This window comes from Amphibalanus amphitrite, unplaced genomic scaffold (assembly GCF_019059575.1).
Source record: "Amphibalanus amphitrite isolate SeventyFive unplaced genomic scaffold, NRLGWU_Aamphi_draft 001072F_arrow, whole genome shotgun sequence".
NCBI classification, from domain to species: Eukaryota; Metazoa; Arthropoda; class Thecostraca; order Balanomorpha; family Balanidae; genus Amphibalanus; species Amphibalanus amphitrite.
This window is the reverse complement of record NW_024882566.1, coordinates 85640-110471: the sequence shown is the minus strand read 5'-3', so window position 1 is coordinate 110471 and position 24832 is coordinate 85640. Positions and strand designations below refer to the sequence as shown.

Here is a 24832-nt window from a genome sequence, read left to right as displayed (position 1 = left end):
GCGCAAGCCTCCTCTAAGCTTCAGTGCTGTTGCTGCTCCGGCCTCAATTTTCTTCGACTCTGGTGGTTCTGTGACTGAACTAGCTGCTGCGATGGCGATCACAAAGACGAATGATACGGCTACAGACAAGCGTTTGGCATCCGAATATATTGAAAAATCGCCGCTTCTCTCAGACCTACCTACAGCAAAAGCTTCAGCAAAAAGCGGGAATACATGGTCATCGTCCTGTTACTCATCTGGTTCAGGTCTGTCATCCGACCCCTGTGACGATATCTCACCGGAAGCTGAAGAATCCAAGTCCCTTTCCGATACAGACAAGCCCTCGATGGCTGCACTGTCGTCACTCAACCGCTCGCAGGTAGGCATGCTGATCTGCCTGTCATCAAGCAGTCTTCTGGCAGGGACCTGCATGCTCATCTACGCGCCATTCTTCACGCATGAAGCGGACGCTCGCGGTCTGAGCAGCACCGCCTCTGGGGCAGTCTTCAGCAGCTTCGCGCTCTCGCAGGTGCTAGCCTTCCCGGTTATGGGGTGGCTGGCGCCGAGGATCGGCGTGACGCGGCTTTACATGATTGGTCTGGTGCTTGTTGGCGTCACCACGGTGGTTTTCGGTATCCTCGGCTACATCAGCCAGCCCGTCCCGTTCCTGGCCTGGTCTCTGGTTGTACGCGTCGCCGAAGCCGTTGGGACTTCGGCGGCTCAGACTTCGGCGCGAACCATCATCATCAACCAGTTCCCGGAGCGGGTCAACCTGGCCATTAGTCTGGAGGAGGGCATGGTTGGGGCTGGACTGTGCCTGGGCCCGGCTCTCGGCGGCGCCCTGTACGCCGTCGGCGGCTACGGGTTGCCGTTCTACGTGCTTGGTGCGCTGTTCCTGGTCACTGCCGCCACCAGTCTGGCCCTGATGCCGACAGTGAAGGAACGCCCCATCGAGAAAAGTGAAAAGGGCGCCGGAGGCCGAAGCTACCGTGAGATGCTTCTTATGTTTCTCTCTTTTGCCGATATCTGGCTCATTATTGCCACGATTGTGATGCTTTCGCTCAACTGGACGGCCTTAGACCCCACCATGGAGCCGTACGTGCACATCACTCTAGGCATACAGCCCGCTGAGCTGAGCCTCTTTTTCTTGGCCTCATTCGCCGGATACACACTCTCCAGTCCACTCTGGGGCCGGCTTTCCGACAAGGTCGACAACACGTTCCTCCTACTGGCCGGCTGCCTGGCGCCGAGCGCGCTCGGCGTGCTACTGATTCCTCCGTCACCGATACTGGGTCTCCAGCCGTCCCGTCTGCTGCTTGGTGTGGGGATGACGCTGCGCGAGGTGTTTCAGATTGGCGCTTACCTACCACTCGTGCCTTTGATGCTCCGCATCTCGACAAATCGAGGTCTGGAGAGTAACCTACGCAGTCAGGCTATGGTGTCATCCGTGTTGGGAACGACGTTTTCGTTTGGTAATGTGCTGGGTCCCTTTGGAGGTGGACTGGTGATAGACACATGGGGATATCCGATTTTTGCCACTTGGCTCGGGGTTATCACCGTTATTCTTAGTGTGATAATGACAGTTAGAGGGATAGTTTATCATGTAACCCGGCGGTAAACGCCTTTGTTTTCATGTTATAAACCCTTGGGTGATCTATGCTGAAGCTGCTAGGAATACATAATATGTATATTCATTTGAATAACTCAGTATGTAATGTATTTAAAGCATTTATTGGGTTTTCCTTAATGAGTTGTGGGATTTGTGGCTACCACCGACTGGTTTGCTAGGAAACTTGGGCACGATTGTCATCATTGTGCAGGAACGCATATTCGGTTTTGCTTGTCTTTGTAATAGGTACCTACAGTCTGTCTTAAAAGTACCGCGCAAGGTGACGGTGGATCCATCAAGCCTGACCGAAGAAGGGCCTGCTATAATTTGAAAGTCACCGAACCAATTCAACTGGGGGATGGACGAGGATGTCATTTGCTTCGGTGACTCAAATTTAGCCGGCCCTTCCTCGGTCAGGCTTGATGGATCCACCGTTACTTTGCGCGGTACTTTAAAGACAGACTGTACACTATTCGGGGTCATCTCTATGTACTGTTGAGATTTTAGCTTCTTATCGCTGATGGAATTGAGTGGCATTGGAAAGTTCGTTTTTGTGTTGAAGAACATCTTGACTTTCACATTGTTTTCTGTAGAAGCAGCACATGCACAAACGCACTGTCAAGTTGGAGCCTCAGTTGACTTCTGAGGGCCACCCTTCTAATAACCGGTTAAAGCCGCCCCTTTGTGATTTACACGTTGCTTTGTTAAAGCATCTTCGACTTCAGAAACGGGCAAACTACGAACCGTAAACGCTTCAAATATTGTGACATTCCTAGTCGCTTAATGAATTAAGTGGCATCACCTAATTTTCCTTTAACAAACTTCTTTTTCATTCGTTTATTTAGAGTCAAGTGAGACATTGCATAATATTCCAATTTTATATCACTAGAAACGATGCAGCACGTCCCGAATCAATGCATATAAGATAACCACCCATAACAGCACTATTTGAGCCTGAATAGTGAATACCTTATTGCGCAAAATCAGCCTTGTCGCACATTGTTTATTGAGCAAAGGTTGGCAATAGCCGCTTTTAATAATTAATTGACTTATTGACTTTATTGCATGCACATGAAACAACAAGCTGACCGCTGAAATACTATGAGCACAGTACTTTTTCAAAAATTGTCGCGTGCTGTTTATTATCGTCGATCTTGTATTATCAGCTTCGCCGCTTCGATTTATTTGGATTGTTGCGCTCAAGCTTTCAGGGTGGCGTCATCACCTCCCTCCATCTTCCTGGTCAGCTTCTTCAGGACCTCGGCGAACACGGGGCCGTTCATGTTGCGACTCAGCGTGTTCAGGAGGTACCTGGCGACAGAGGGCACGTGCTGAGTTAGTCGCGGGACCGTGAGGCTGCCGGTTCGAAACCGAGCGAAAGAGATTTTTTCTCCTTGGGACTCTCGGTAGGAAAAGATGATGCACTTGGTAGTAACCTACGGCACTGGGAGAACTGCTAGGTATCATTTAGTATGTTACTCACCCTCTGTTATTTGAAGCTTTTTAAGGGCTGAGAGTTGAGACTGTGTTTCCAGTTACAACCCTAAACATCGCAATTAAAATATCATAGCTTACTCAGCCTGCAATTCACTTATAGCAAACATGTTCACCCCATTATCGTTCACGTAATTCGTTACTGCGAAGAAGATTAGAGCAGTCTGATATGACGTCACTCACCAGTCGCCAAAGTCGCACTTCTCGGCGACAAAGTAGGCTGTGTCCCGGGATCCGTAGCGGGCGTTACGACCCAGCATCAGCTTACTGCGGACAGGCTTGAACAGCAGCGTAGCCACCCGGTACAGCATGAGCAGACTGGCGAACAGAGTTAGAGCGGAATATGACGTCAGTGGTGGAAACGGAGGGCGAACACGGCTAACTACTATCCATATAGGTCATAGGAGTTTTATTTTATTTTAGGTATACATTGATTATTCCACATATTCCACAGTCGAGACCAGTACTAAAATCGACACATGCTCGACGCTTAAAAATAATAGTTATGTAAATGAGATTCACTTCTCCCCAGATCCTCCGAATCCCTTTCCCTTCACTCTCAGCATTGAACAATCTCTCTGTTCTCTTTCTCACTTTTCTCACCTTTTTTCCAGTGCTTAACCTCACTGACAGTCCTGCTTGTCTCGTCACTGTCATCTCTCTTTTTTCTCTCTCCCTTCTCTCTCTCTCTCTCTCTCTCTCTCTCTCTCTCTCTCTCTCTCTCTCTCTCTATCTCTCTCTCTCTCTCTCTCTCTCTCTCTCTCTCTCTCTCTCTCTCTCTCTCTCTCTCTCTCTCTCTCTCTCCAACCAACTCACATGGTGAGAACGAGCAGAAACAGGAACCAGAACCAGAGCGCCAGGTAGATCTTCTCGTTGAGAATGTTGATGCTGAGCACACAAAGCGCGTCGTGACGCTCAATGCTGCCCGAAGGACCGTAACGGTGGAATGAGCACTTGGTGATGCGAGGGAATATCTGAAATGGACGAAATGACGTCATTGGAGGCTGAGGTACAGGGTGTACTGGAATCGGTGGCCAGCGGTAGAAGTAATGCGAATCATAACCTCAGTGCTGTCCAGATGTATTGTTACGTTACTTGCCAGTTGCCAGCACGTGTGGTAGCGTCAGGAATAGACAGCTCTAATGGGGTTGGGAACTCGATTTTTTAAGAATGCATGAAAATGATCAAACTATTTTCACAGAATTTATGGTGCATACCATTGCCTCATAAAATCAATAAGCTGAGAGAAATGGGGGAAGAAAGATAGGAAACTTGTTTTGAAAAGTTCTTGAAAAAAGATGCTCTTGATGCTGTTACGTCACATGTCACCTTCTGCGGTTGACAAATAATGGCGCATCTGGCGCACCACGATTACATGTTATATCAATGGGTGAAAGATGTTGTTTGCTTCACTCTGCCATTCGCACTGTTTTTACCTTTAATTATGCTAAAACATCTACGGATGAAATGTTCAGTGTCAAAAATTGATGTGTCTGCCGTGTACTATATTCCCACTTAACATAAGCGCGTGATAAACATTTTATGTACCTCGAATTTTCAAATGATAAAGATGATGAATCGGAGGATGCTGAAAAGCAAAAGCTCATTCCAATATTTGGACTACTTTACGATTAAAATGTTTACATTCCTGTCATCTTATTGATCATTTATTTGTTCTTTTTTTATGAAAATAACTTAAGGCGTTGAGAACCGAGTTAATTTCTAATACCGTGCCTTAACTTACCAGCAACAGCAATCTATCTACGCCCTACGGTGGCAAGGGAGACTGTGAAAGAAGCGTAAGATGGATTCTAAACAATTCTTTTGTGATATACTGAAGGGGAAAGTGCAGAGAAGAGCGTACAAGTCCTGTTTTGTGCCAGGCTGTTGCAGTAGCACTTATGAAACTCCGAAAACGATCTTCGTTCATGTCCCGAACAACATTACCCTGAGGAGATGATCGTCTGCAATAGCAGGAAGAGCTGATGCAAGTACTTTGAAATCCACTATCAAGTCGGTGCTATTGTTGTAATGATCACTGTGAGGTGAGATATTTTGTGCAAGGGCTGAGTGTAATGCCCAGGAAATGACCTCCATTCGCCCCCTGACCGGTCAGGGTTATAAAATTTGAGTGGATGGCGGTCCGTTTGGGGTTCAGATGTCAATTGTATTTTGTTACTGTCAAACAATACATGTTGTTATGCTGGCAGCGAATGTGTGTAACGTCGTTTTTCGAAACAGAAGTTAGAACTGTAACGGCAGAGTGCTTGCTGGTCTCATCGTAAGTATTGTAAGTGTTGTAAGCAAAAGCATTGTCAATATTGTAAGTATTGTGAGCATTGATATATGGTAGATATCACCTCACATGATCTCGGCTCAGATAACCCTCTCCGGTGTCCCTGTCATGGCACCTGGATCATTACAGATAAGATAATTTGTCATAATTCTTAAAGAATTGGGTGGTTTTGACTCGTTTACTCGAGGTGCAGGTCGCATTTCAATACTTTTCCATAGGCTTGCAATGTAAAGGTCACGACTCTGACCTAACCTCAGTCAGGTCACAGCTCAAAAATTCTGAAATATACAAACGACACATACTGCAGGTACTGTTTTGAAGACTTGATGAGAGGAAATAACTTCGTGAAAAACTCAAGCTCTGACGTGTTTGCAAACTTTTCTGAGGTGGGGTCAACAAACCCGCTCTGGTTACCTGACCTGACCTGACCCGGCATTTTTTTTTTTTTTTTGCTGAGATGTGCGCAATGAGCATTTAGGAAAAGTCACCAAATATGAGCTGAATGTCTCGCGGCGTTTGGCAATTGTACAAGAAAATCCTGAAAGGTCTCCCCGTCCGAAATAGGGTTAATGTGTACATATATGAAGAGTTGCAGATGCCAAACATACCCAGATCTAAGACTGCAGTTCCCAGCGCCGCTGCAACGTTTTTAAAACAAACATACATAGGACATACAAACATGTTTATTTGCATCTGTTTTGGATAATAGCAACTCATGGCGCCATCACCCGCGATAACTGTTAGGATTTGAGATATATTTTTATTTAGGCCATTAGTTTGGCTGTAATGTTTATTAATATTAGTTGGGCGGAGTTTGGTAGTTTTTTATTTAACTTGTGGTATGTTGTGCTGATTGCGGGTTGTTCAAACCTTTCAAATGTAAGGACCTTATTGAACTCAACCCTACCCCTACACTACCCTACATACGACTGGACGCTTTCCAAGCCCACAAGCATCACGACGCCGAGATGGAATGTAGCCGAGAAATCACCCTCGCCATCTGCTCTAGAGCTAATCGTGTGGGGCGGCGTGTGGGGCGCCGCTTAGCCTATGGGGGTGCACTTCTAGTGGATGGGGGACGGGGGTGCACCTGCACCCCTTTCATATGGAAAGTTACTTCCCTGATTACAGCTCCCCGTATTGCACCTAATCAGGGAACGGCCAGCAAACGAAGGAACTATTTCTGGATGACAGGCGAATAACCGCTCACGCAAGGAGCGGAACTCCGCCCCGTCCAAAGTGGCCAACAAAGCAGAGACAGAGGCAGCATCACATCTTCCATCAAAGAACTGGTTTCTGGCTTGGAAAATGAGCTCCATCTTTGCATCCGAGTCGGTGCTGTCAGGAATCAGCTGGTCTAATGGAGTGAGAGTAGTGCGACGACTAGCTATTGTATCAGAGCTGCCTGTTCTTCGTAGCATTTGCACCGATTCTTCTCGATCGGACTCTGAATTCTGTCCCTCCTGCGTATTACTTGAGGCATTGCTATGTAGCTAAGTCTTTGGCAGAGTTTCATTATCCATGCTTTGCAAACAGTGCCATAACAACACAGTTAATTAATCACCAAGCTTCTTTGCAAGTTCCAATACAGTTAAATCGCACGCGATTTGAGTGCAAAAATCAAGAAAAGTGCCAACTTGTTCCCGTAAAATATTTTGAATATTGACCTAAAAAAATGAGTCATTTCCAGATAAAATAACAGCAAAATCAGTTTTCGCTTGCCAATAAAACTCACAGATATTGAAGCTCCATTATTAAAGGAACATTTTAGTATATGCCATTCTTGATAAAACTTCTTAGCCACGCAATACCAGCGCAAAATAAAGAGACACTGAAAACACGACCAATCACTCCGATTTACCATAGGAAAATACATAGAAAATGTATGTCTTAACTGCGCCAAATATACAGACAGTTATATACCTACATGTGACGTCATGATTAGCCCGACCAATCAGAAGCAAGTTGTTTTCAGCCACAAATAATTAATTTCTGAACTAACTAGGCATTTTTTTAACAAAGTGATTTTAAATTAAATCATTAAAAATTCTGAGCTTTTTTATTTTACCAAAACATACAGAGCATGCAGATAGGTCCCAACCCTATTATTGGTCACTTTATTGGCATTTTGACACTGTCATGCGTGCTCTTCGAACGTGTATTTTGAAAGGCGGCACAAACGATGTTTAGGTGTGAATTGCAAATATTAACGAGTTTGCTATCGTAGGAAACGTGCGAATGGTACGCAGATAATTTTTTTTCTCACTTCGCGTCGTAATGCCCAATTCTTTGTGGTCGTCGGTTGTAAAAAAAAAGAAGTAAAAAAATGACTAAATGAATGCTTCATCATAAATCAGTGGGCCATTTGACCGTTAGCAGAACACTAAGCGGTGTCCCATTCGATGGACTGACCAAGAAAGGTCACGGCGCGGCCATTTGTGCCACCCAGGCCCCAGCATTATGCCCAGCTGTTGGGTGTGTGATCTGTGAATACTTAGGAGGTGCCAAAGCCCTTCCCCAGCTGACGCCTGACAATATACCCGCAGCCGCAGCTTTGAACCATGAGAGAGTGGCCACTCGATTGTAGATTGATATCTGGCTAAGTTGTAGGCATTGTGGCGGCATAATCGTTACTATTGGTCTCAAGAAAAGGGTAATGACGACCAGCAATTAAAATACGGACTGAATATTATCAGCTGTTGGACAGACAGCTGTTGGACAGACAGCTGTTGGACGGACAGCTGTTAGAGCGAACCAGCTGTTGGAGTTGGATCGAGCGCACCCCCGCACCACTCGAGTGGGGGCGAAGCTGAGGTCAATTGACATACAAATACTGGTTTTTATGTCACGAACAGATGTTTATTATTCATCAATCTCAGTGAGGTAAAAAAGAAACTGAAAAACGTTCCAGTAAGCCAAGCAAAACAAACACACCTCTTACACTCTCACCTCGGCTCACATAATAATGCAGGGATTTTTTGATAATGCGGTGATTTGTCTGCATTTTTACTCACCTCGTACATCGGGTCGGATCTGTTTTGCGGTTCGTAGTTCATGAATTCGACCACCTGAGTTCCATAAGTCATAAACTCGCCACCCAGAAACCTGACGGCAAGCGACAGCGGGTTTTTGAGCTCTGTAGCAACGACGAAACATAATTCATGTTACACAATAGGCGCATCTTCTGCCCCCCCCCCAAAATATCTTTATTACTCTTTGCTTCATTAGCGGGACTTTATGTTAAAATGTAGGGTTTAACTTAAACTGATTGAGAACAGTTGAAAGTAAAACAGTGAGACAAGATTCTAAATGAAACTGTCTTCTTAATTTGTTATTTCACGTACTTGGTATAAAAGCGCCATTTTCTAACACTATACCTACATTACGCTCGCTCTCGAACTTGCGTTCCTTATAAATTATATCCGCGTAGCTTCAAATTATTGGTTGGATGGCATATGGCCTAGGACTGGACAATCTCTAACATAGCCGTCATTATGATGTTCAGTTGAAAACACATTTCTCGGTAGTTTCTCTGTCAGTGACAACCAGTTCACTCACTGATTAGTGATGATGAGCTGCAGGATGATGTTCAGCAAGTTCAGAGTCTCGCAGACGACGTACTTGATCGCCCAGATGTTGTGTCTGCCCCAGTTGTAGTACAGGTATTCCACCATGGTGTCTTCCTTCTTCTTACGCTGCTCTTGGTCGACGATCAGGTAGTTGAGACCCTGGAAGAAGAGAGGGAGAAGGGAGAGAGGAGACAAGTAAGGTGGTTAGTTTTTTGTAATGCGATGAGAGAGAGAGAGAGAGAGAGAGAGAGAGAGAGAGAGAGAGAGAGAGAGAGAGAGAGAGAGAGAGAGAGAGAGAGAGAGAGAGAGAGAGGGAGAGAGAGAGGGAGAGGGTTAAGAAAGACTTGTAAACAAAAGTAAATACGCTATGGATCATGGATGAGAGATTACCAACTGCACATTATAGTTGTGCTTTTCAATTAAACAAATAGATACATGAAACCAATCAAAATGCTTCAACATGCAATCACTTTAGTTCGCATAGAAATAAACGTATAATGACATGAAACCCAAATCGGTAGATTTGTCGTGCTCCCTGCTACCCTGGTCGTCTGCTTGACAAACGTGAGGTCAGTCATTAGAGCAGACCACGTGGGTGTCAGCAAGGGAAGGGCGCGTGACAGTTCTGCTGGCCTTTCCCAGCCTTGCTTGGCCTGTGCAGCGTGCGTTGTCACTGCCTTTATGTACATGTGGCTTGTGGCTTTTTGTGTTAAAGTCACGGCACTGGCGGTCGCAGCCGCTAGCAAAAGGGGGGGCCAAAGTCACACTCGCGGGACATAACATTTATCCGTCACCGGGAGGGGGGGGGGGGGGGGGTGATCGGCTAATTTTTTACGTCCACGAGGTGCCGCGCAGTTGGCATTACTTATGCTTCATCCATCTGATTCTTGCGTGAAATCTTTAAGCTCAATTTAAGGCAAAATCACCAGTTCCATTTCCCGTCCCACGGTGCTTCCACCGGTCGGCCCACTGCACCATGACGACGGAACGGTGTAGCATAGGTATACTGGAAGGTCAGGCACGCGGATTCATGACCTTACCACTATAAAACAATTCGGAAAAGTACAGATACCTCTTGCTTTGAACAAGCATGTGAAACCCAGAGAGCATTTTCAGACTATGACATTTACCTACCCATATAGGTAACGTACCTAGTTGTGTGGCGGCGGGAGAGAGTAGGTACACCGACCTCTGGAGACCCCCCACAGGTTCCGAGCTTTCAAAATTGGCATCTGAGGGCCGCGCGCGACTCCTGCGGGGCTTCGCAACGGCTCTATTGGGGCTCACTCAACCTGCCTAGTCTTACTGCTAAAAAGACTGGCCCTGAGCCCTAACGACTTCATCAGTCTATGCCAGCCCCAGGACCCACACCGGCTCATGGGGTCCCGACGTCGAAATATGAGGGAATCTGCGCGGGACCATCAGGAAGTAAAGTAATTTCGATCAGGACCAACGTAAGGCTGTGCCGGAGACTGCGTGAGCCCTCTGATCTTCAGAAACCCACCCATGTATCTTTTCACGTAGAGGCCAGTTTAGGGCCCTCAGAGACCAGTACAGGGCCTGCAAACTACAAAGGCCAGTAGTTTGAGACAATCCGTGACCGAGTTGGGCTCTCAGAGACTAATGTGGGTCATTACAGGCCAACATGGGCCCTCAGAGGTCAGCGTGGGGCCCTAAAAGACCGGCATGAGCCGTCGTTGGACCCCAGAGACCAGCAGAGGGCCCTCAAAGGCCAAGATGGGCCCTCCTCAGAGGCCAATGCAGGCCCTTAGAGGCCGGCGTCGGGTCTTCAGCAGCCAGTGCGGGGCCCTCATTGGCACCTAAAGGTTCGTCTTGGGACACCACAGACAGAAATAAGGCCACCAGAGACCGGTGTGAGACCCTCAGACGCCGGTTGGGACCCCTGAGGCCGGTCAGGGGCCCTCATAGGCCAGATGTGGGGTCTCAGAGGTTGATGTAGGCTCTTAGCGGCCAACGTGGGCGCTTGACCGCCACTGAAGTTCCCTCAGAGGTCAGTGTAGGACGCTCAAAGACCGGTGTGGGAGCTATATTAATAGCTGGGCGTGGGTTTTTTGAGCCTCGTGACGATCGAAAAATTGCCAGGGCCCCATACACCTATATGGGGGCCCATTGGTTGTTTGAGGGGGGGGGCAAATGATATGATGGCCCCCTTTATTGACCTTTGGGGGGCATGGCCCTGATGCCCCCCCCCCCGCGACCGCCACTGTGTACACATTACACACATATGCCTCTGAGATTATATACTTGCTCATGCAAACTCTATGCAGGCCCCGGAGTTCCCACGCTAATCCTTAAGAAACCAAGCCGGCATGCGGCGTCACCACCGGGCTTCTGAGGTACACAGCACCAACCCATGAGGTCTTACTTTAGTGTCTTAGAGCCAATCTCCTTTAGCAGGGCCCACCCACCACTGCCGAAGAGGGTCTCATGCCAGCCATTGCTGGGCCTACGAGAGCCTCAAGTAAACCCACGCTGATATTCCATATATATCCGGCCATACTCGTGAACCGGTGCCAGCGACGCTGACCGCCAAATTGACAGAATGCGAAACTGAGCCCACTCATGAGTGAAATTTACGTCCTTTGATGGCGCAAGAAAGAAAATGAAACATACGAAAAGCTTTTCTAGGACTTTTGTTCGATCTGAAAGGTGGGGCCAAAAGATAGTATGGCCCCACCTTTCAGCACCAAAGGGGGGGCCATGGCCCCCGTGGCCCCCCCCTGGGACCGCCAGTGAGTCACGGCTATATGAAACTATTGCTGCGGTGTTTTGCCCCACCTAAGCTGTCTCCTGGGTCCGCCCATGTGCACAGTCTGTTTGTTAGTGGACTAGAAACAGTCGGCGTCGACCGATACGGCCTATCGGTGCCTCTGCAACCGATAGCTAGCCGTGAGTTAGCACAGGCTGAGAACACTGCCTCCCCGGCTCGCTTTGTATCGGGGAGGGGTTCGTTTGTGACGTCATGGGATTGGTAAATATGAATAGAACTGGGTATGCCCCGATGATGACTGACTCGTGCCATGACCGAAGTCATTTGTGGTGTATCCCAGTGAGGGTGTACCATCTAAAATGTAAATGATTTGATGAGATAATTTTTCGTCAATGTTCATTGCTAATTTCTGCTGACATTTTTTGACTTTCCATTTCGCTGTTGGCACGATGAATAATAAAACGCATTAAAAAGTACGGAGCACTTACCTATTCACACTGAAATAAACAATAGTAAACCAGCAGCCTAACATTCAATTGCAATGTATTGAAATAATATCCCCGGCTTCTGCTTGGATTATGCAAAAAAAAAAAAAAATGCAACCGGATAGATTGACTTATAATGCAGAGTGATATCGTATTTCACTTTGTCGCACTACTTTGAGCTGAGTAGCGCACACTGCGCTTTTGTGCTCTTTTTATCACTTCCCTATCCGCCTCCCGAACATCTGCGGACTGGATTTTATCGTTATCCACATTCTTTTCGACGACAGCATCGATACGGAACTAAATGATCAGATCACTGAGATATCTGTCTGTTCTGACAAATTTATCGCCCGTTGTTTACGCTATCGGAAACAATAAAAAGTGATAAAAAATGACGACTCTAGCGCATTTTCAGCACAGGTCGAGATCAGTTATCACTTGATCGGACAAAAACTAGGCATGCGCTCCCGAGGACCCGTACAGGTGGGCGAAGAATGAACATTGTAAAATATGCATGCACACACACTATTGTAATCATATAATTATATGACAAAATGCTTCACACTTTAAGTTGTGACCAATTTAAGTGCCGTACCGATTCATCATGCATGGTATGCAGCACTTTGCACTCCTAGGTATATGTACCTATCTGAGTTCGGTAATCACTCAGGGGAGATTCATTGGGCAAAGATGCAGCACAGATTACTTATATTTCCCGGTCCTGAGGGTATGAACTGACCCAAAATCTGCAGATAAATAAGAACAGGTTTTGACATTGAGTAAGAACATTCTCCCTCTCCAGTTGCAATAGACAACTGTAACTGCAGGACAATAATACTTTCAACTACCCAAGGCGTTCCCCACTATCCAGAAGCCATGACGGGACCCTATTCATCCCCTCAGTAAATTTACGCATTGTGTAAAGTTCAAGTCATTAGGTTAGGCATTTCTTCGAGAGCGCGATCGGGGCTATCCAAAGTGTCCCAGTGCCCAGTGCCTAACGCCTATCTCACGCAGACTGCCGGCCGACCGCCGCGAGGGAGGGGGGGGGGGACGGCCGCTGGACGGAGGGGGGAGGGAGAGCGGGGGCGCCGCTGGAGCCGCCCCGCTCCGGCCGGTGTTCGGCCGGTCGCGCATGCGCAGTGCCCCGTCTTTCTGCGCTGACCGCGCCGCGTGCAAGCGGGCACCCCGTGTGAAGGTCGTGTGTCAAGGCTGGAGTGACGGGTCATGTGAATCCGATTGGCGTAGGGTAGTGTGAGGTGCGTTGGTGAAGTGCCGTGCTTTTGTGGTATCTTCCAGTGCGGCAATAAGTTATCGGAGCCGTTATGCTGGTTTTCATGGAGGCTGAAGCCCCCAGATTGAGATTGAGATACCGGGATGCCTTCGTGAGTGATGGGTGCTGACTGCTGCTGATGCCAAAAGTGATGTGGATCGGTCAAAAACCAATGATGCCGAACAAGACAATAAGCAGTGCACACGGATGGAATCAACTCAAGGTAAGTTCAAAATCAGTTATTACACGGTGACGGGCGCATGCTGATAAGGTTATAAATTATTTACAGGGTACCATCACTGGCTCATGTTGATGTTGGCCATTTTACGGCGGCTAATTGTGAAATATCAAAGGGAGAGGGACCGGTTGAACCTCGAGCTGTTCGATGCTGATTGACCTTGTTATGCGGAAAAAGGCCCATTGCTCGTTACGAGAGGAAGCCGACGGTATCCAACTTATTATTATCACAGGTCAGGTCAGGTGCTCTACTAATACCGGCTTTTCTTAGTATTTATCAGTCACCACAAAAAGTTAGCTCCGCGATGTGCAACTCGTTCTAAAGGAAAGGTTCTCTAAATTTCAAATGAATGAAAATTCAAAATATTCGAGGATAGGTACTCAAATGTGTTTAAAAAAACAACCAAGGGCATCAAAGGTCACTGACCTTGACATGACCAGTGACCTTCACATAACCTTGAGCCCACGTTCGTTCATAATACATGAACATACCTATACCTATTTCTTTTGTTGGTACATTTTTAATCGCAAATGTTTGAAAACAGCCAAAAAATACTGCGTTGATATGCGTCGAATCACCGCTTCTGACATGGTTATCCTGACATTATCAAAATATCCTGACATGGTCTTGATGAAGGGGTCACACGTAAATAGTCTGTTGGGTCTGGGTCATGCACTTTGAAGGTGATTGGTTTAAAGGGACAGTATCACCATTTTGATGAAATTTGACATTGCATAGGCCCCACCTTTCTGGTCCGGGAACTGAAGACCGATCCTCGAAGCTCCACACCGTTATCCCGCTATCGCCGCTCAAAGTACGAAAGGTGTACCACACTTTGAATCGTGCTTCACTATCTTCACTGTTTAAATGTTTGCGCCGTTTTGAATTGACCGCCAGTAATAAAACTTTTACCCTGGTCATTTCATCAAATTTTATAAAGCCAAAACGTTTTTCGCACTTATTCATCACCGTTAAATTCATTAAATAGTCGTAGGCAATTTCCGCTGTTTCCTTCGGATTCTAGCGGCTCAACAAAGGAATTCCTCCAGCTTGAATCACAATCTCCCTCCAATGTATGACGTTTATCACGTGATTGTCACGTGATATTTTCTCCCATTGTCAATTGTCACGTCCAATTGTCACTCCCTCCAATTGTCACGTTATATTTTTATAGGCAATACCTAAGGCTACCTCTCCCTAAGGACAACTCAATCAGAAGAACGACCGCGTAAGCGTAGCGTCAATAATGTATTATCTGCGCCAGTTCTGTAGTAATTTTGCATGCTTCCAAACTGGCGGCCATGCTTGTATAGTGGTGGTTCGCTCATGAAAATGAATCATGAAAATGAAATGTGGTTGCAATATTTTTCACCGAGTTCGGTCCTCAAACTATGTTTTTCTGATTCAGAAAAATAAGAAATGCTAGTAAAAAAAAATCAGCTCCATAAATTGATTTTTTTTTTTTCGATGATACTGTCCCTTTAACTATTCGGCACGAAGCTACTGGTGTTTGTAGCGATATCGGACACTTCTGCGAGTTATTCACTAAAAACCCCAGAAGCCCCATACGATTCCGATGCTTGCCCATCAAATTGTGGTGTTCAGAAGTGCTATTGCAAGCATTCAATCACATATACATTTTAAAGGCTTTCGTACAACAATGGTCACGTGATTTGAATTAGATGGGAAGGAGTAAATGGTGTTGACTTCAGTCAATGGTTCAGTTCAGTTCAGTTCAGTTCAGTTCAGTTCAGTACAAATTACAATTCAGCTCATTTTATCTAGTAATAAAACAAAACAACAAACAAGTTCAGTGGTGGATCGGCGCAAAAGATAAACTTAAAGGGACCCTCCCACCTTAACATTAGATTTGAGTTGAGATAGCCAAAATGGGGTCCCTGGCTCACAATTACCGGTTTCGGCACTCACAACATCGAGAAATGCCTTAAATCGGAAATATTGAATTTCAAAATTGCAGCATTTTGATTCAGAGGGGCTAGTGCTTAGGAATACCCCTCTGAATGTGTGACGTCAGCGCAGATATTTAACGATTTTTAAATGTTTGACTAAAACGTTTTGTAGCACGCGGTGGTATATGCTATTTGCGCGCAACATCTGCCGCAAACGCCGCACTTCTAAAATAAAGTCGCTAGAAACAGCGGAGATCCCAAAAAAGTAAACAAAAGTAAAAGTCTAATATCCTGAAAACCGGTGAATATTTTTCGGTGAAATTTGGTAGATATTCGTTTTCGCTCTTTCTGAACCGAGCGACATCACTTTCATGCCAATTCATAAACTTTTTTGAAGGTGGGAGGGTCCCTTTAAATCAAAGCGCCTCTCCAAAATCAAAACGAAACTGAAATAATCGCGCAACTGGGGTCAGCCTGTGTTTAGTCTTTGTGTTCCGGAAAAATTATTATCGCTTGAAAAATTATTATCGCTTCTTATCGCTTGAAACTATGACTTTGAAAAATGGGGGGAACTAAATATGACTCACATGACCAGCATTTTACTTGTACTACATCCCACAAATCAGAGACAAATCGAACCCGACAGCTGTCAGGTAAGCCACTCCCTTTCCCCCGGCGACCGGAACCCTGATTCCCCTCCCCTCTCCCCCTCCTTTCCTCGCACCTGCCATCTCAGCTGAACAGTCAGCCCAGCCGATAAGGCGCGGAACTGCCGGGCGTCACCACACTGACCCGATACAGGCTGCCCCAGTTCCCCACCGCCGCTGGGCGCACCGCTAAAGCACGTGCTGCTCTCCCAGCCTCCAAGGAGCCCGGGTCCGCGCCCGGCCCCGCGCCCCCACCCCTCGCTGGCGTCCCCGTGCGCCGGGACGATAAGATAGCTTGTCTCTCAGACGGTAAATAAGAGCCACTGTGTGGGCAACGCCGCTGTCGGTGTTCGAATTTGAAGTCCGATATGGGTGAAATATGGGAATGGAAGCGGACACAGTGCGTGAGAAAGACGCGGGGAGTTTTGAGAAGAAAGTTACCGCCATCGGTGTTTCAAACACGTGCGTGTGAATTTTTCTTGGAACTCATGCCCATCGCAATAGCATTCGGATTGACCCTGTTGTTCAGAGCGGGACAGATATTTTAACCTGGTGACGGACTTGTTGAATCGCTTAATTTCCATAGCAAGTCATCTTTTTACATGTTTGAACCAGTGTTCGCCACGGGCCCCAAAATCCCCAGCCCAGCCCGGCCCGGGCCCATGGGTTCAGAGCCCGGCCCAGCCCGTAGCCCGCTCTGGCAAATATGTCCAAGCCCAGCCCGGCCCGGCCCGTCAAAATTAGCAATCTAGTTATTGCCTTAATCTATTGCTATAATAAGCATGATTGATTACACTATTTTGAGAACAATTCAAATTGTATGAACATGTATTAACATGGCAATCATGACTCCCTTCTTTTCAATGAATATAATCATTTCAAGTACCTATGGCACAAATTTTAACACTAACAGCAAGCACCTCAGTCAATTAGGTCATGATTACACACCTATAAAAAGTTTACATGATTATATTAACTACATTCTATGAGTAAAGTCATCTTGCAAGCTGATGTGTGTGAACATCATCATGCATAATTGGTGACTCTAATGCATACTTGAAGGAAGTATTTGCAACTTACTCTATACTTCCCAGCACTTACCAGCAGAAAAAAAGCTTGACTTATGGGAATTGCTGAATCTGTCTGGGATTGACCTTGCTGTTAAATTCACTCCATTGATGCTGCAATATCAAAAGCCTGAGAAAGCATACAAAATAGGTGACACTAGCTTTAGCACTGTCTTCCAAAAAAGAGAAAATCCATCCATTTATCAGCAAAACTGATTTAATCTATTTTCAATTCATGCCCACACGTGTCAACCGAATCCCTGTGGACAACTATCTGCTGCTTTCCTTGCTATTTTATGTTAGGCACTTTTCAAGATATGGATATCGCTAGCAGCGTAAGCAGAAAACATGGTAAGCTTGAAATGTCATTAGGTACTTTTGCGTTTTTTACGCATCATCATCATCGATTGAAAATAAACGAACACTTCTTAATTGTCGCAGCTGCGGCAGGTAGCGATTTTGACCAATTGTATAACAAAACATATATGATCAAGTTTTTATTTTGTTTTTCGTTCGAGTTTTCAGACTTCGTGATTTAGGTTTTATTTTTTATTTGTTTAATTTTGTTTTTCACCTTGATACTTACTTAAAAAACGTATTTATTTGATATACTGTTGTGTATACTACCGATACTACCCAGATGCCGCCACATAAACATAGCGCCGCCTATACGGCCTTGGCGCCGCCATCTCGCAAATTTTGTTGAGAAGGGGCCGGATTGTTGTTGTGAGATTTATTTTGACAAATTTATGGACATTTAAAGAAGCTTTCATCGCGAAATACTCTGTAGAATTCCTCGTTACTTACAGTGTGTTTCGTGAGTATCCTTTTAAGGTTCTGTTCGTTAAAAAGCCGTCGGTGAAGGAAAAAAGACTGTGTTGGAATTGTCTCACTATCGCCATATATAAGTGTTAAACTTAATGTAGCCCTGTAGCCAATCATTGTTGAGTGGCTTCTTAGTTTTTCGAGTTGTAGTGCTAAGTAAGTTATTCTGATAACTACATTTTAACTGTTATTAACAAACTAATGATGCTAGAGATTCTCTTATCTTTTTGGTTGCGGAATTTTTATGAAAGCCCTCCTATGTGTGACATGATGTGATATTGGATGATTCTCAAGATTCCCAAAATTCAATATCAAGTAGGTTTTCTTTCACATTGCTTAAACTTGGTTTAGTTTAAGTATTTTCCCAGTGGGTTTTGTTTGCATCAGTTTCCAAATTTTCTTAAATTGACATAAGTCGCAAAACCCATAGTCCACAAAGCTCTTGGCCCGGCCCGTCCATAGCCCGTTAACTATTGATATTTGGGGGCCCGGCCCAGCCCGTAGCCCAGCCCGGCCCATGGCCCGTTGGGCTGGCCCGGCCCGTGGCGAACACTGGTTTGAACTCATCTTTTTGTTTTTTTTTTGCGTGTTTTAAGAAACTGAGGAAACGGTTGTTTTTTTACGCTGCATTGTTTGAAGTCTATTCATTCCCGGAACCATCTCGACAAGACAGTCGGTTATTTCTTTCTCGGAACCATCTACATCTAACTTACTATTCAAACAGAATCCGTCTGTCTGTGAGTGTGTGTGTGTGTCCGCCACGCCGTGTAGTGGGTTCAATTTGTTACGGCTTGAGGGCGGACGGTATGCCGTAGGAAGTTGAAATTTGCACACCTCATAGGTGACAGAGCGGGTCAGCGCCTTTTCTGGGTTTCCACTCGCTGGGGTGCACAGTTGGCACGTGGCGCGCGCTGGAAGAACGCCAATGAAATTTTGATCGGTTCGTAGATCTTCATTGAGAGCCGGGGTCGACAAACTTTGTGGACTAAATGCATGCCGATCGGCGGCGGGTGCCTCGCATTGGCGGATGGTGAAATTATTGATTTTAATAAATGGTGGCGAAAAAATGTGTTGATTGTCGCTAAATGGGTACAGTTTGTGATAGGAATTTACAAATGCACCGCGTTTGCCGCAAGGCGCCACATTTGTTTCAGGGCGTCATTTTTGCCGCAAATCGCACAGTTTCGTCAAATATGGTCCGATATGGGTGCAATTTGGTGCCAGGATGCATGCTTAATCACCGGGTGAAAATGCGCCGCGTTTGCCGCAATGCGCCACATTTGTCAAAATGCGCCATTTCCGACAAATGCGATTAAGCGTAATGGAATGGCACGAACAGGGGCAGGGTTGGGAACACTTAAAGTCTGATATTTTATTACTGATTGGATCCAATTATTCTGTGACCTGGCATGACCCGGCGGTGTTGGTAGGGGTAGGGGTAGGGGTAGGGGTAGGGGTAGGGGTAGTGGTAGTGGTAGGAGTAGAAGTAGGGGTAGGGGTAGTGGTAGGGGTAGTAGTAGGGGTAGGGGTAGTAGTAGGGGTAGGGGTAGTGGTAGGGGTAGTGGTAGGGGTAGTGGTAGGGGTAGTGGTAGGGGTAGTGGTAGGGGTAGTAGTAGGGGTAGTGGTAGGGGTAGTGGTAGGGGTAGTGGTAGGGGTAGTGGTAGGGGTAGTAGTAGGGATAGGGGTAGGGGTAGTGGTAGGGGTAGGGGTAGTGGTAGTAGTAGTAGTAGGGGTAGGGGTAGTGGTAGGGGTAGTAGTAGGGGTAGGGTAGGGGTAGGGGTAGTGGTAGGGGTAGTGGTAGGGGTAGTGGTAGGGGTAGTGGTAGGGGTAGTGGTAGGGGTAGGGGTAGGGGTAGTGGTAGGGGTAGTAGTAGGGGTAGGGGTAGTAGTAAGGGTAGTGGTAGGGGTAGTGGTAGGGGTAGTGGTAGGGGTAGGGGTAGTGGTGGAGGCAAAAGTAGAACAGGGGTCCGGGCTGATCCCATCAGACCAGAGGTGACCTATGTGACCTGGCCTGACCCAGAGTGACCAGGGCTGACCCCTATGACCCGTCTTGACCCCGTATCAGCCAAATTGTATCCAACAAAGCCCTCAGAGCAGTATTTTTTAAATTCTCTTCACATTTCCGTCCATATCTATGCTTCTAGACGACACATCGACATGAATCAAACACCATTCGAAAGCAAATTGGCTGGTGCCGCAATTTTTTCGTACCACGCAGCAAAGCAAGTGGCGCAGCCGCTTGTCTAACTTACTATTTGAGGAGGGTGCGTCTGTCCGTTACCGAGGTCCCGACTTGGTGGTGCTTTGCGTGGACTACAGGCCAGACCGTTGCACCTAGCCCGGTGAAATTTGCACAACTTATAGATCAAGGATGCGCGACGTGCCTTTGAGGGGTCTTAGCTCGATCGGATTGGTAGTGAGCGCGTGGCGCGTGCTTAAAAAGTGCAAATTCGCGTCATAGACTTTACATGTATAAATCGGCTTGCAAAATCGGGCGAAAATGGCCGAATTTGCCCGACACGGGTCCGATCCCCGTGCAATATCTCGGTAACCCTGGGCCCGATAGGCACGGAGAAAACAGCATCGTGTAGATAATTGAGCGGGCTGTCGAATGGTGTACGATGCAGAGGAAGGCACGTGCCACGTGCACCCGTGAGGGCACTTTTGTTGAAAAAATGCGGTTTTTGACGGATTTTGGAATTGATTTTATTTTTAGGTGACCGTTATACAGACCGAGTTGAAACAACGCCTGTGGGCAAGAGAAATGTACCGCCTCTCATGGGAAAATAGTGAATAGCTAATTGATCGACGCCAAGGTGGTACAAATCACGGGAGAAAATGGTGTTTGTCGATGATGTGCCACTTTATTATTCACACGGGTTTTGCTGTATAACCTGATACGTTTGGCAGTTGAAAATGGTACCGTTGGAAAGAGAATTCAATTCTGCCCAAGGCTCAATCTTCATTTTTACATTATAAGCAACAGTATTCTTAAAAATGTAAATGTTTCAAACCATTACATTGTCATTTTTAGCGAAATTCATCGATGGCACTCAAAAGACTTTACGCCAGTTTTCGAACCATTCTAAGTAGAACGCATGATAATACGACACGGGCACCTCGATGCGATGTATCTTTTTTTTTGTTTTGGCCGTCAAAAAGCATTCGAACGAAATGGATACCAACCAAATCGACACAGACCAACCCAATACCCACGGGTCACAAATAGCCCTTCTTCGCGTTGCGGAGCACGCGGGTAACCCTAGTTATTTCTATAACGCTACGTTGTTTGAGGTAATTTCCTTCGCAGAACACGCTGCCTCAATCAGTACCAAATTCTCATCTCTAGCCGTTCGACTGTTGGGACTCACCCACATACCAAGTATGAATCTCTAGCCGTTCGAGTGTTGGACTCACCCGCATACCAAGTGTGCATCTCTGGCCGTTCGAGTGTTGGACCCACCTGCAGGACGTTCATGACCTTATCGGTCTGCATCATCTTCCACAGCCAGTGGGGCACGTAGAAGCAGAGCGCCTGCAGGAACAGCACGTACGGAACCCACATGTAGTAGTTGTGGTAGACGGTCTCCTCCTCCGGCACGTCGGGACCCAGGCCGCGGTGGGCCACTTGGAGGCCCTCCTGTAGGGGAGAGCGCGGGGGGGGGAGGGGGCGTCAGACAGGCGCGGTGGTAGTCGTGGAGGACTGGATGTTAATAAGTCTTCGACACTTTCTGAAGGCAAACCACCAGTTCAGCAGCCGCTCATTACGACTGAGTCGGTAGTAGCATTAGGCAACAATGTCAATGTCAGACCATTAGAAAACTGGCTAACTACAACAAAATATCTGATATTTTGAGCATCCATTAAAAAACGTTTTGCTTTTAATTTGTTTTCCATTGAAGATGTGCATTGCAGTGTAGCTTGAGTCTAGCTTTTAGAGCATCTCTTACATATGTATTTATTGATGATTTTCATTATGACGGGGATAACCCCGTTCTAACTTTTGTTTACCACTAGCAAATAATTCGTTAAACCCCTCAATCTGTACTTGTAAATTTCCCCTTCCGATGATCAATATTTGACGATAGGTCACCACGCGGCACGATGATAGCACACGGGAAATTTACTTCGATTTTCAAGTGATGTCTCATTTGAATATCATTGGCTTCGTTCGTATGCTGAATTACACCGGACAATAATTATCTTCGTGCAGCGGACATCATCATTTAACCCGCGCCCGGCTGGGGGTCCTGGATTTCCACGCCCTGCTGGGGGGGGGGGGTGTTTGAACACCCCCCTTGTAACTCGGCTCCTGGGCCACGTAGCGATACGCGGAAGGCGGCGTTCGAAAGAGCGTCAAAAATAATGACGAAATCACTTCGGTCAATTTTTTGGTCAGGTCAAAGGTCAGGTCACCAGAGGTCATTGAAGGCAAAATTTCGCCGATTTCCAGGTCGAATGTCGAAAATTTCCAAGAAGCCAACGCATAACTCGAGAACCAATAGAGCTACAGCGCCGCGGAAAAGCGCATTCGATAGCCCTATTAAAGTCCTTTCTGAGTAATTCTCTCAGATTTGACCTAACGTCAACGGTTTTGCCTGCAGGGGGCAAAAACTGCAAAAATAGCCGATTTTTTCGGAAACAGTTTTTCTGCAATAACTTTTGACTCAAGCCTTGTACGAGCTTACTTTTACCAACATCGTGTTCCTCTCGTCAAGACGCATCGAATGAACTATAACTTGACCTTGAAAGGTCAACTTGAAAATTTGACCTCAGGTCAAGGTCATGACCTGACCAGAAAGGGTCATGTTGCATATCAGTCGATCCGTATCGTCGAGCTGAACACATCTAAGGCGTTTTCATCGCTCTAGCATGCCTCTATCAAAAGTTATTTGCGAAAAACTGTTAGATACCATTCGTGACCTTAGATGACCTCAGGGCATAAACAAGGGTCACGGACACCATTTTCATGTTCAGTGTGTCTAAACCACTTGTAATGCGGTGCTTGGGAGTGTTTATAATGTCTTTTGTCCAAAAGAGGCGCATTTCAATTTTCTCCCATTGACTTATAATGGGGAGGTCGCAAAATTGACCTGACCTTAGGTCATCGATATCAAAATTCTGAGATATAAATTTTGTACATGCTATTGCTCTTAGCAATCGCTGAAAGTTTCAAAGCGATCGGTCACTCGGTGTAGCTATGACAGACATTGAAACTTTTTATGAGGTGAGGTCACTTCAAGTGACCTGGTGACCTGACCTTGAATGACCTTGGTCTGAAATTTTCACAAAATGTGTAGAATTGATGTATGATAAGGTGTACCAAAAACGGCGGCGCTCCGCGCCGCCGTTTTTGAGATATTTGCGAAAAACCACAAGGGGGGGGGGTGTTCAAACACCCCCCCCCCCCAGCAGGGCGCGGGTTAACGAAACCGGATTGCAGAGCCGGGCAATAACGGACTTTGGATCGTGTTACTATGGTTGCATCATTTACTTTTGTTTGATTTCCGGTCTCGGAAAGCAGGTTGACAACCACTTCCTATCGCACAGAACCTAGAACGAGCTATCAATCACTACAGGCTTAGTTCATGAGCCAGCGTCGGTCTTATGAATCCTAGATGACGCTCCAGTTTTCCCACAAGTGACGTGGCTATCTATGTTGCCCTTTGGTCGCACACCGCATGGTGACGGCCCTGTTCCTGCAAACTAGCGCTGCTACACATCATTGCAGGTAACAGTGTGACTGGCTCAACTCACGATTAGTTGAAGCAATAATTTCATTCGAAAGTCAATTGGTGGCAGCGATCTTCGCTAGCGAAACATGGTTGCTAGTTCAATAGGAATTGTCATGAGTTCAATAGGAGTTCAATAGGAGTTCAATAGCTAGTTCAATAGGAGCCACTGGGCTCAAGCTCCGTTTTAACCCCCGGAGCTTGGGCCTCAAGGGTTACAGATCACTGTCATTTGTAAACTATCTTCCTACAGATCATAGAGGGTAGTAGACGAATGCGAAACCATGAATTGCCCACTTTTAGGGCTAAGTGTTAAAGCTTAAACGCCTCCTCAAAATATAAGTTATTTTTTAAATGGTTCAGCTTTGAGAAATGGACACAAGATTGTGATTTTGTTGTGGTGGGTGAGCTGCAGTTAGAAGTACCTAAGTCTAAATTCAGCTGTCGCCTCTACATTGCTTCTATCAGCGCCAGGCACCCGCTGTGCCCGTCCACGGTGGTCTCACCTGCATGTCTTTGGTGGACGGCAGCGTATAGGTGCTGGAGATGAAGCAGTACGTGTCGATGACCTTCTGCGAGAGCGAGTCCTTGTCCACCAGACAGGCGATCTTGTCTCCGAGGTACTGGGTGGCCGTCACCAGCAGACAGCACGCCATTATGAAGACAAACGTCGTCCGGTAGTGCATGCGGAAGATGAAGCTGTCCCCGCGCGGCTTGGTGCGCGACGAGAACAGCTTCGTCTGGGACGAGAGCGGTCCGAGAACGCCCAACATCGGGCTGCCCGATTTGATTGCCGACTGTGAAAGAGGTGAAACACGGTGCTGTGATAGCTGCAAGGGCTGGACGGGAACTGTGTGGTGTGACTCTGGGCACTATCGAAGTTGACTGCAGCCGCCTACCTGGTAAGCTACGCTAATGTTGATTTAACCCGCGCCCTGCTGGGGGGGGGGGTGTTTGAACACCCCCCCCTTGTGGTTT

General features: G+C 46.6%; 2 protein-coding genes across 3 annotated transcripts in view; one reads left to right on the top strand and one right to left on the bottom strand.

Moving 5' to 3' along the window:
- Window positions 1-292: 292 nt before the first annotated feature.
- Window positions 293-1903, top strand: LOC122369788 (MFS-type transporter SLC18B1-like). The gene has a single exon (XM_043344794.1). The coding sequence runs from the start codon at window positions 326-328 to the stop codon at window positions 1595-1597; it is 1272 nt and encodes a 423-aa protein (XP_043200729.1). The 5' UTR covers window positions 293-325; the 3' UTR covers window positions 1598-1903.
- Window positions 1904-2410: 507 nt separating this feature from the next.
- Window positions 2411-24832, bottom strand: part of LOC122369782 (innexin inx2-like) — a 43860-nt gene continuing 21438 nt past the window's right edge. For both annotated transcript variants that reach the window (XM_043344787.1, XM_043344788.1), the window contains exons 2-8: window positions 24361-24651; window positions 21586-21762; window positions 8937-9106; window positions 8393-8483; window positions 3899-4056; window positions 3266-3400; window positions 2411-2899 (exon numbers count right to left, since the gene is read on the bottom strand). In XM_043344787.1, the coding sequence (XP_043200722.1) occupies window positions 2788-2899; window positions 3266-3400; window positions 3899-4056; window positions 8393-8483; window positions 8937-9106; window positions 21586-21762; window positions 24361-24651 (1134 nt within the window). In that variant the 3' untranslated portion in view covers window positions 2411-2787. The remainder of the gene's footprint in view (window positions 2900-3265; window positions 3401-3898; window positions 4057-8392; window positions 8484-8936; window positions 9107-21585; window positions 21763-24360; window positions 24652-24832) is intronic.

What these genes read in the sequence shown, in the direction of transcription:
- LOC122369788 (XM_043344794.1), top strand. Translation starts at nt 326, where the DNA reads ATGGCTGCACTGTCGTCACTCAACCGCTCGCAGGTAGGCATGCTGATC.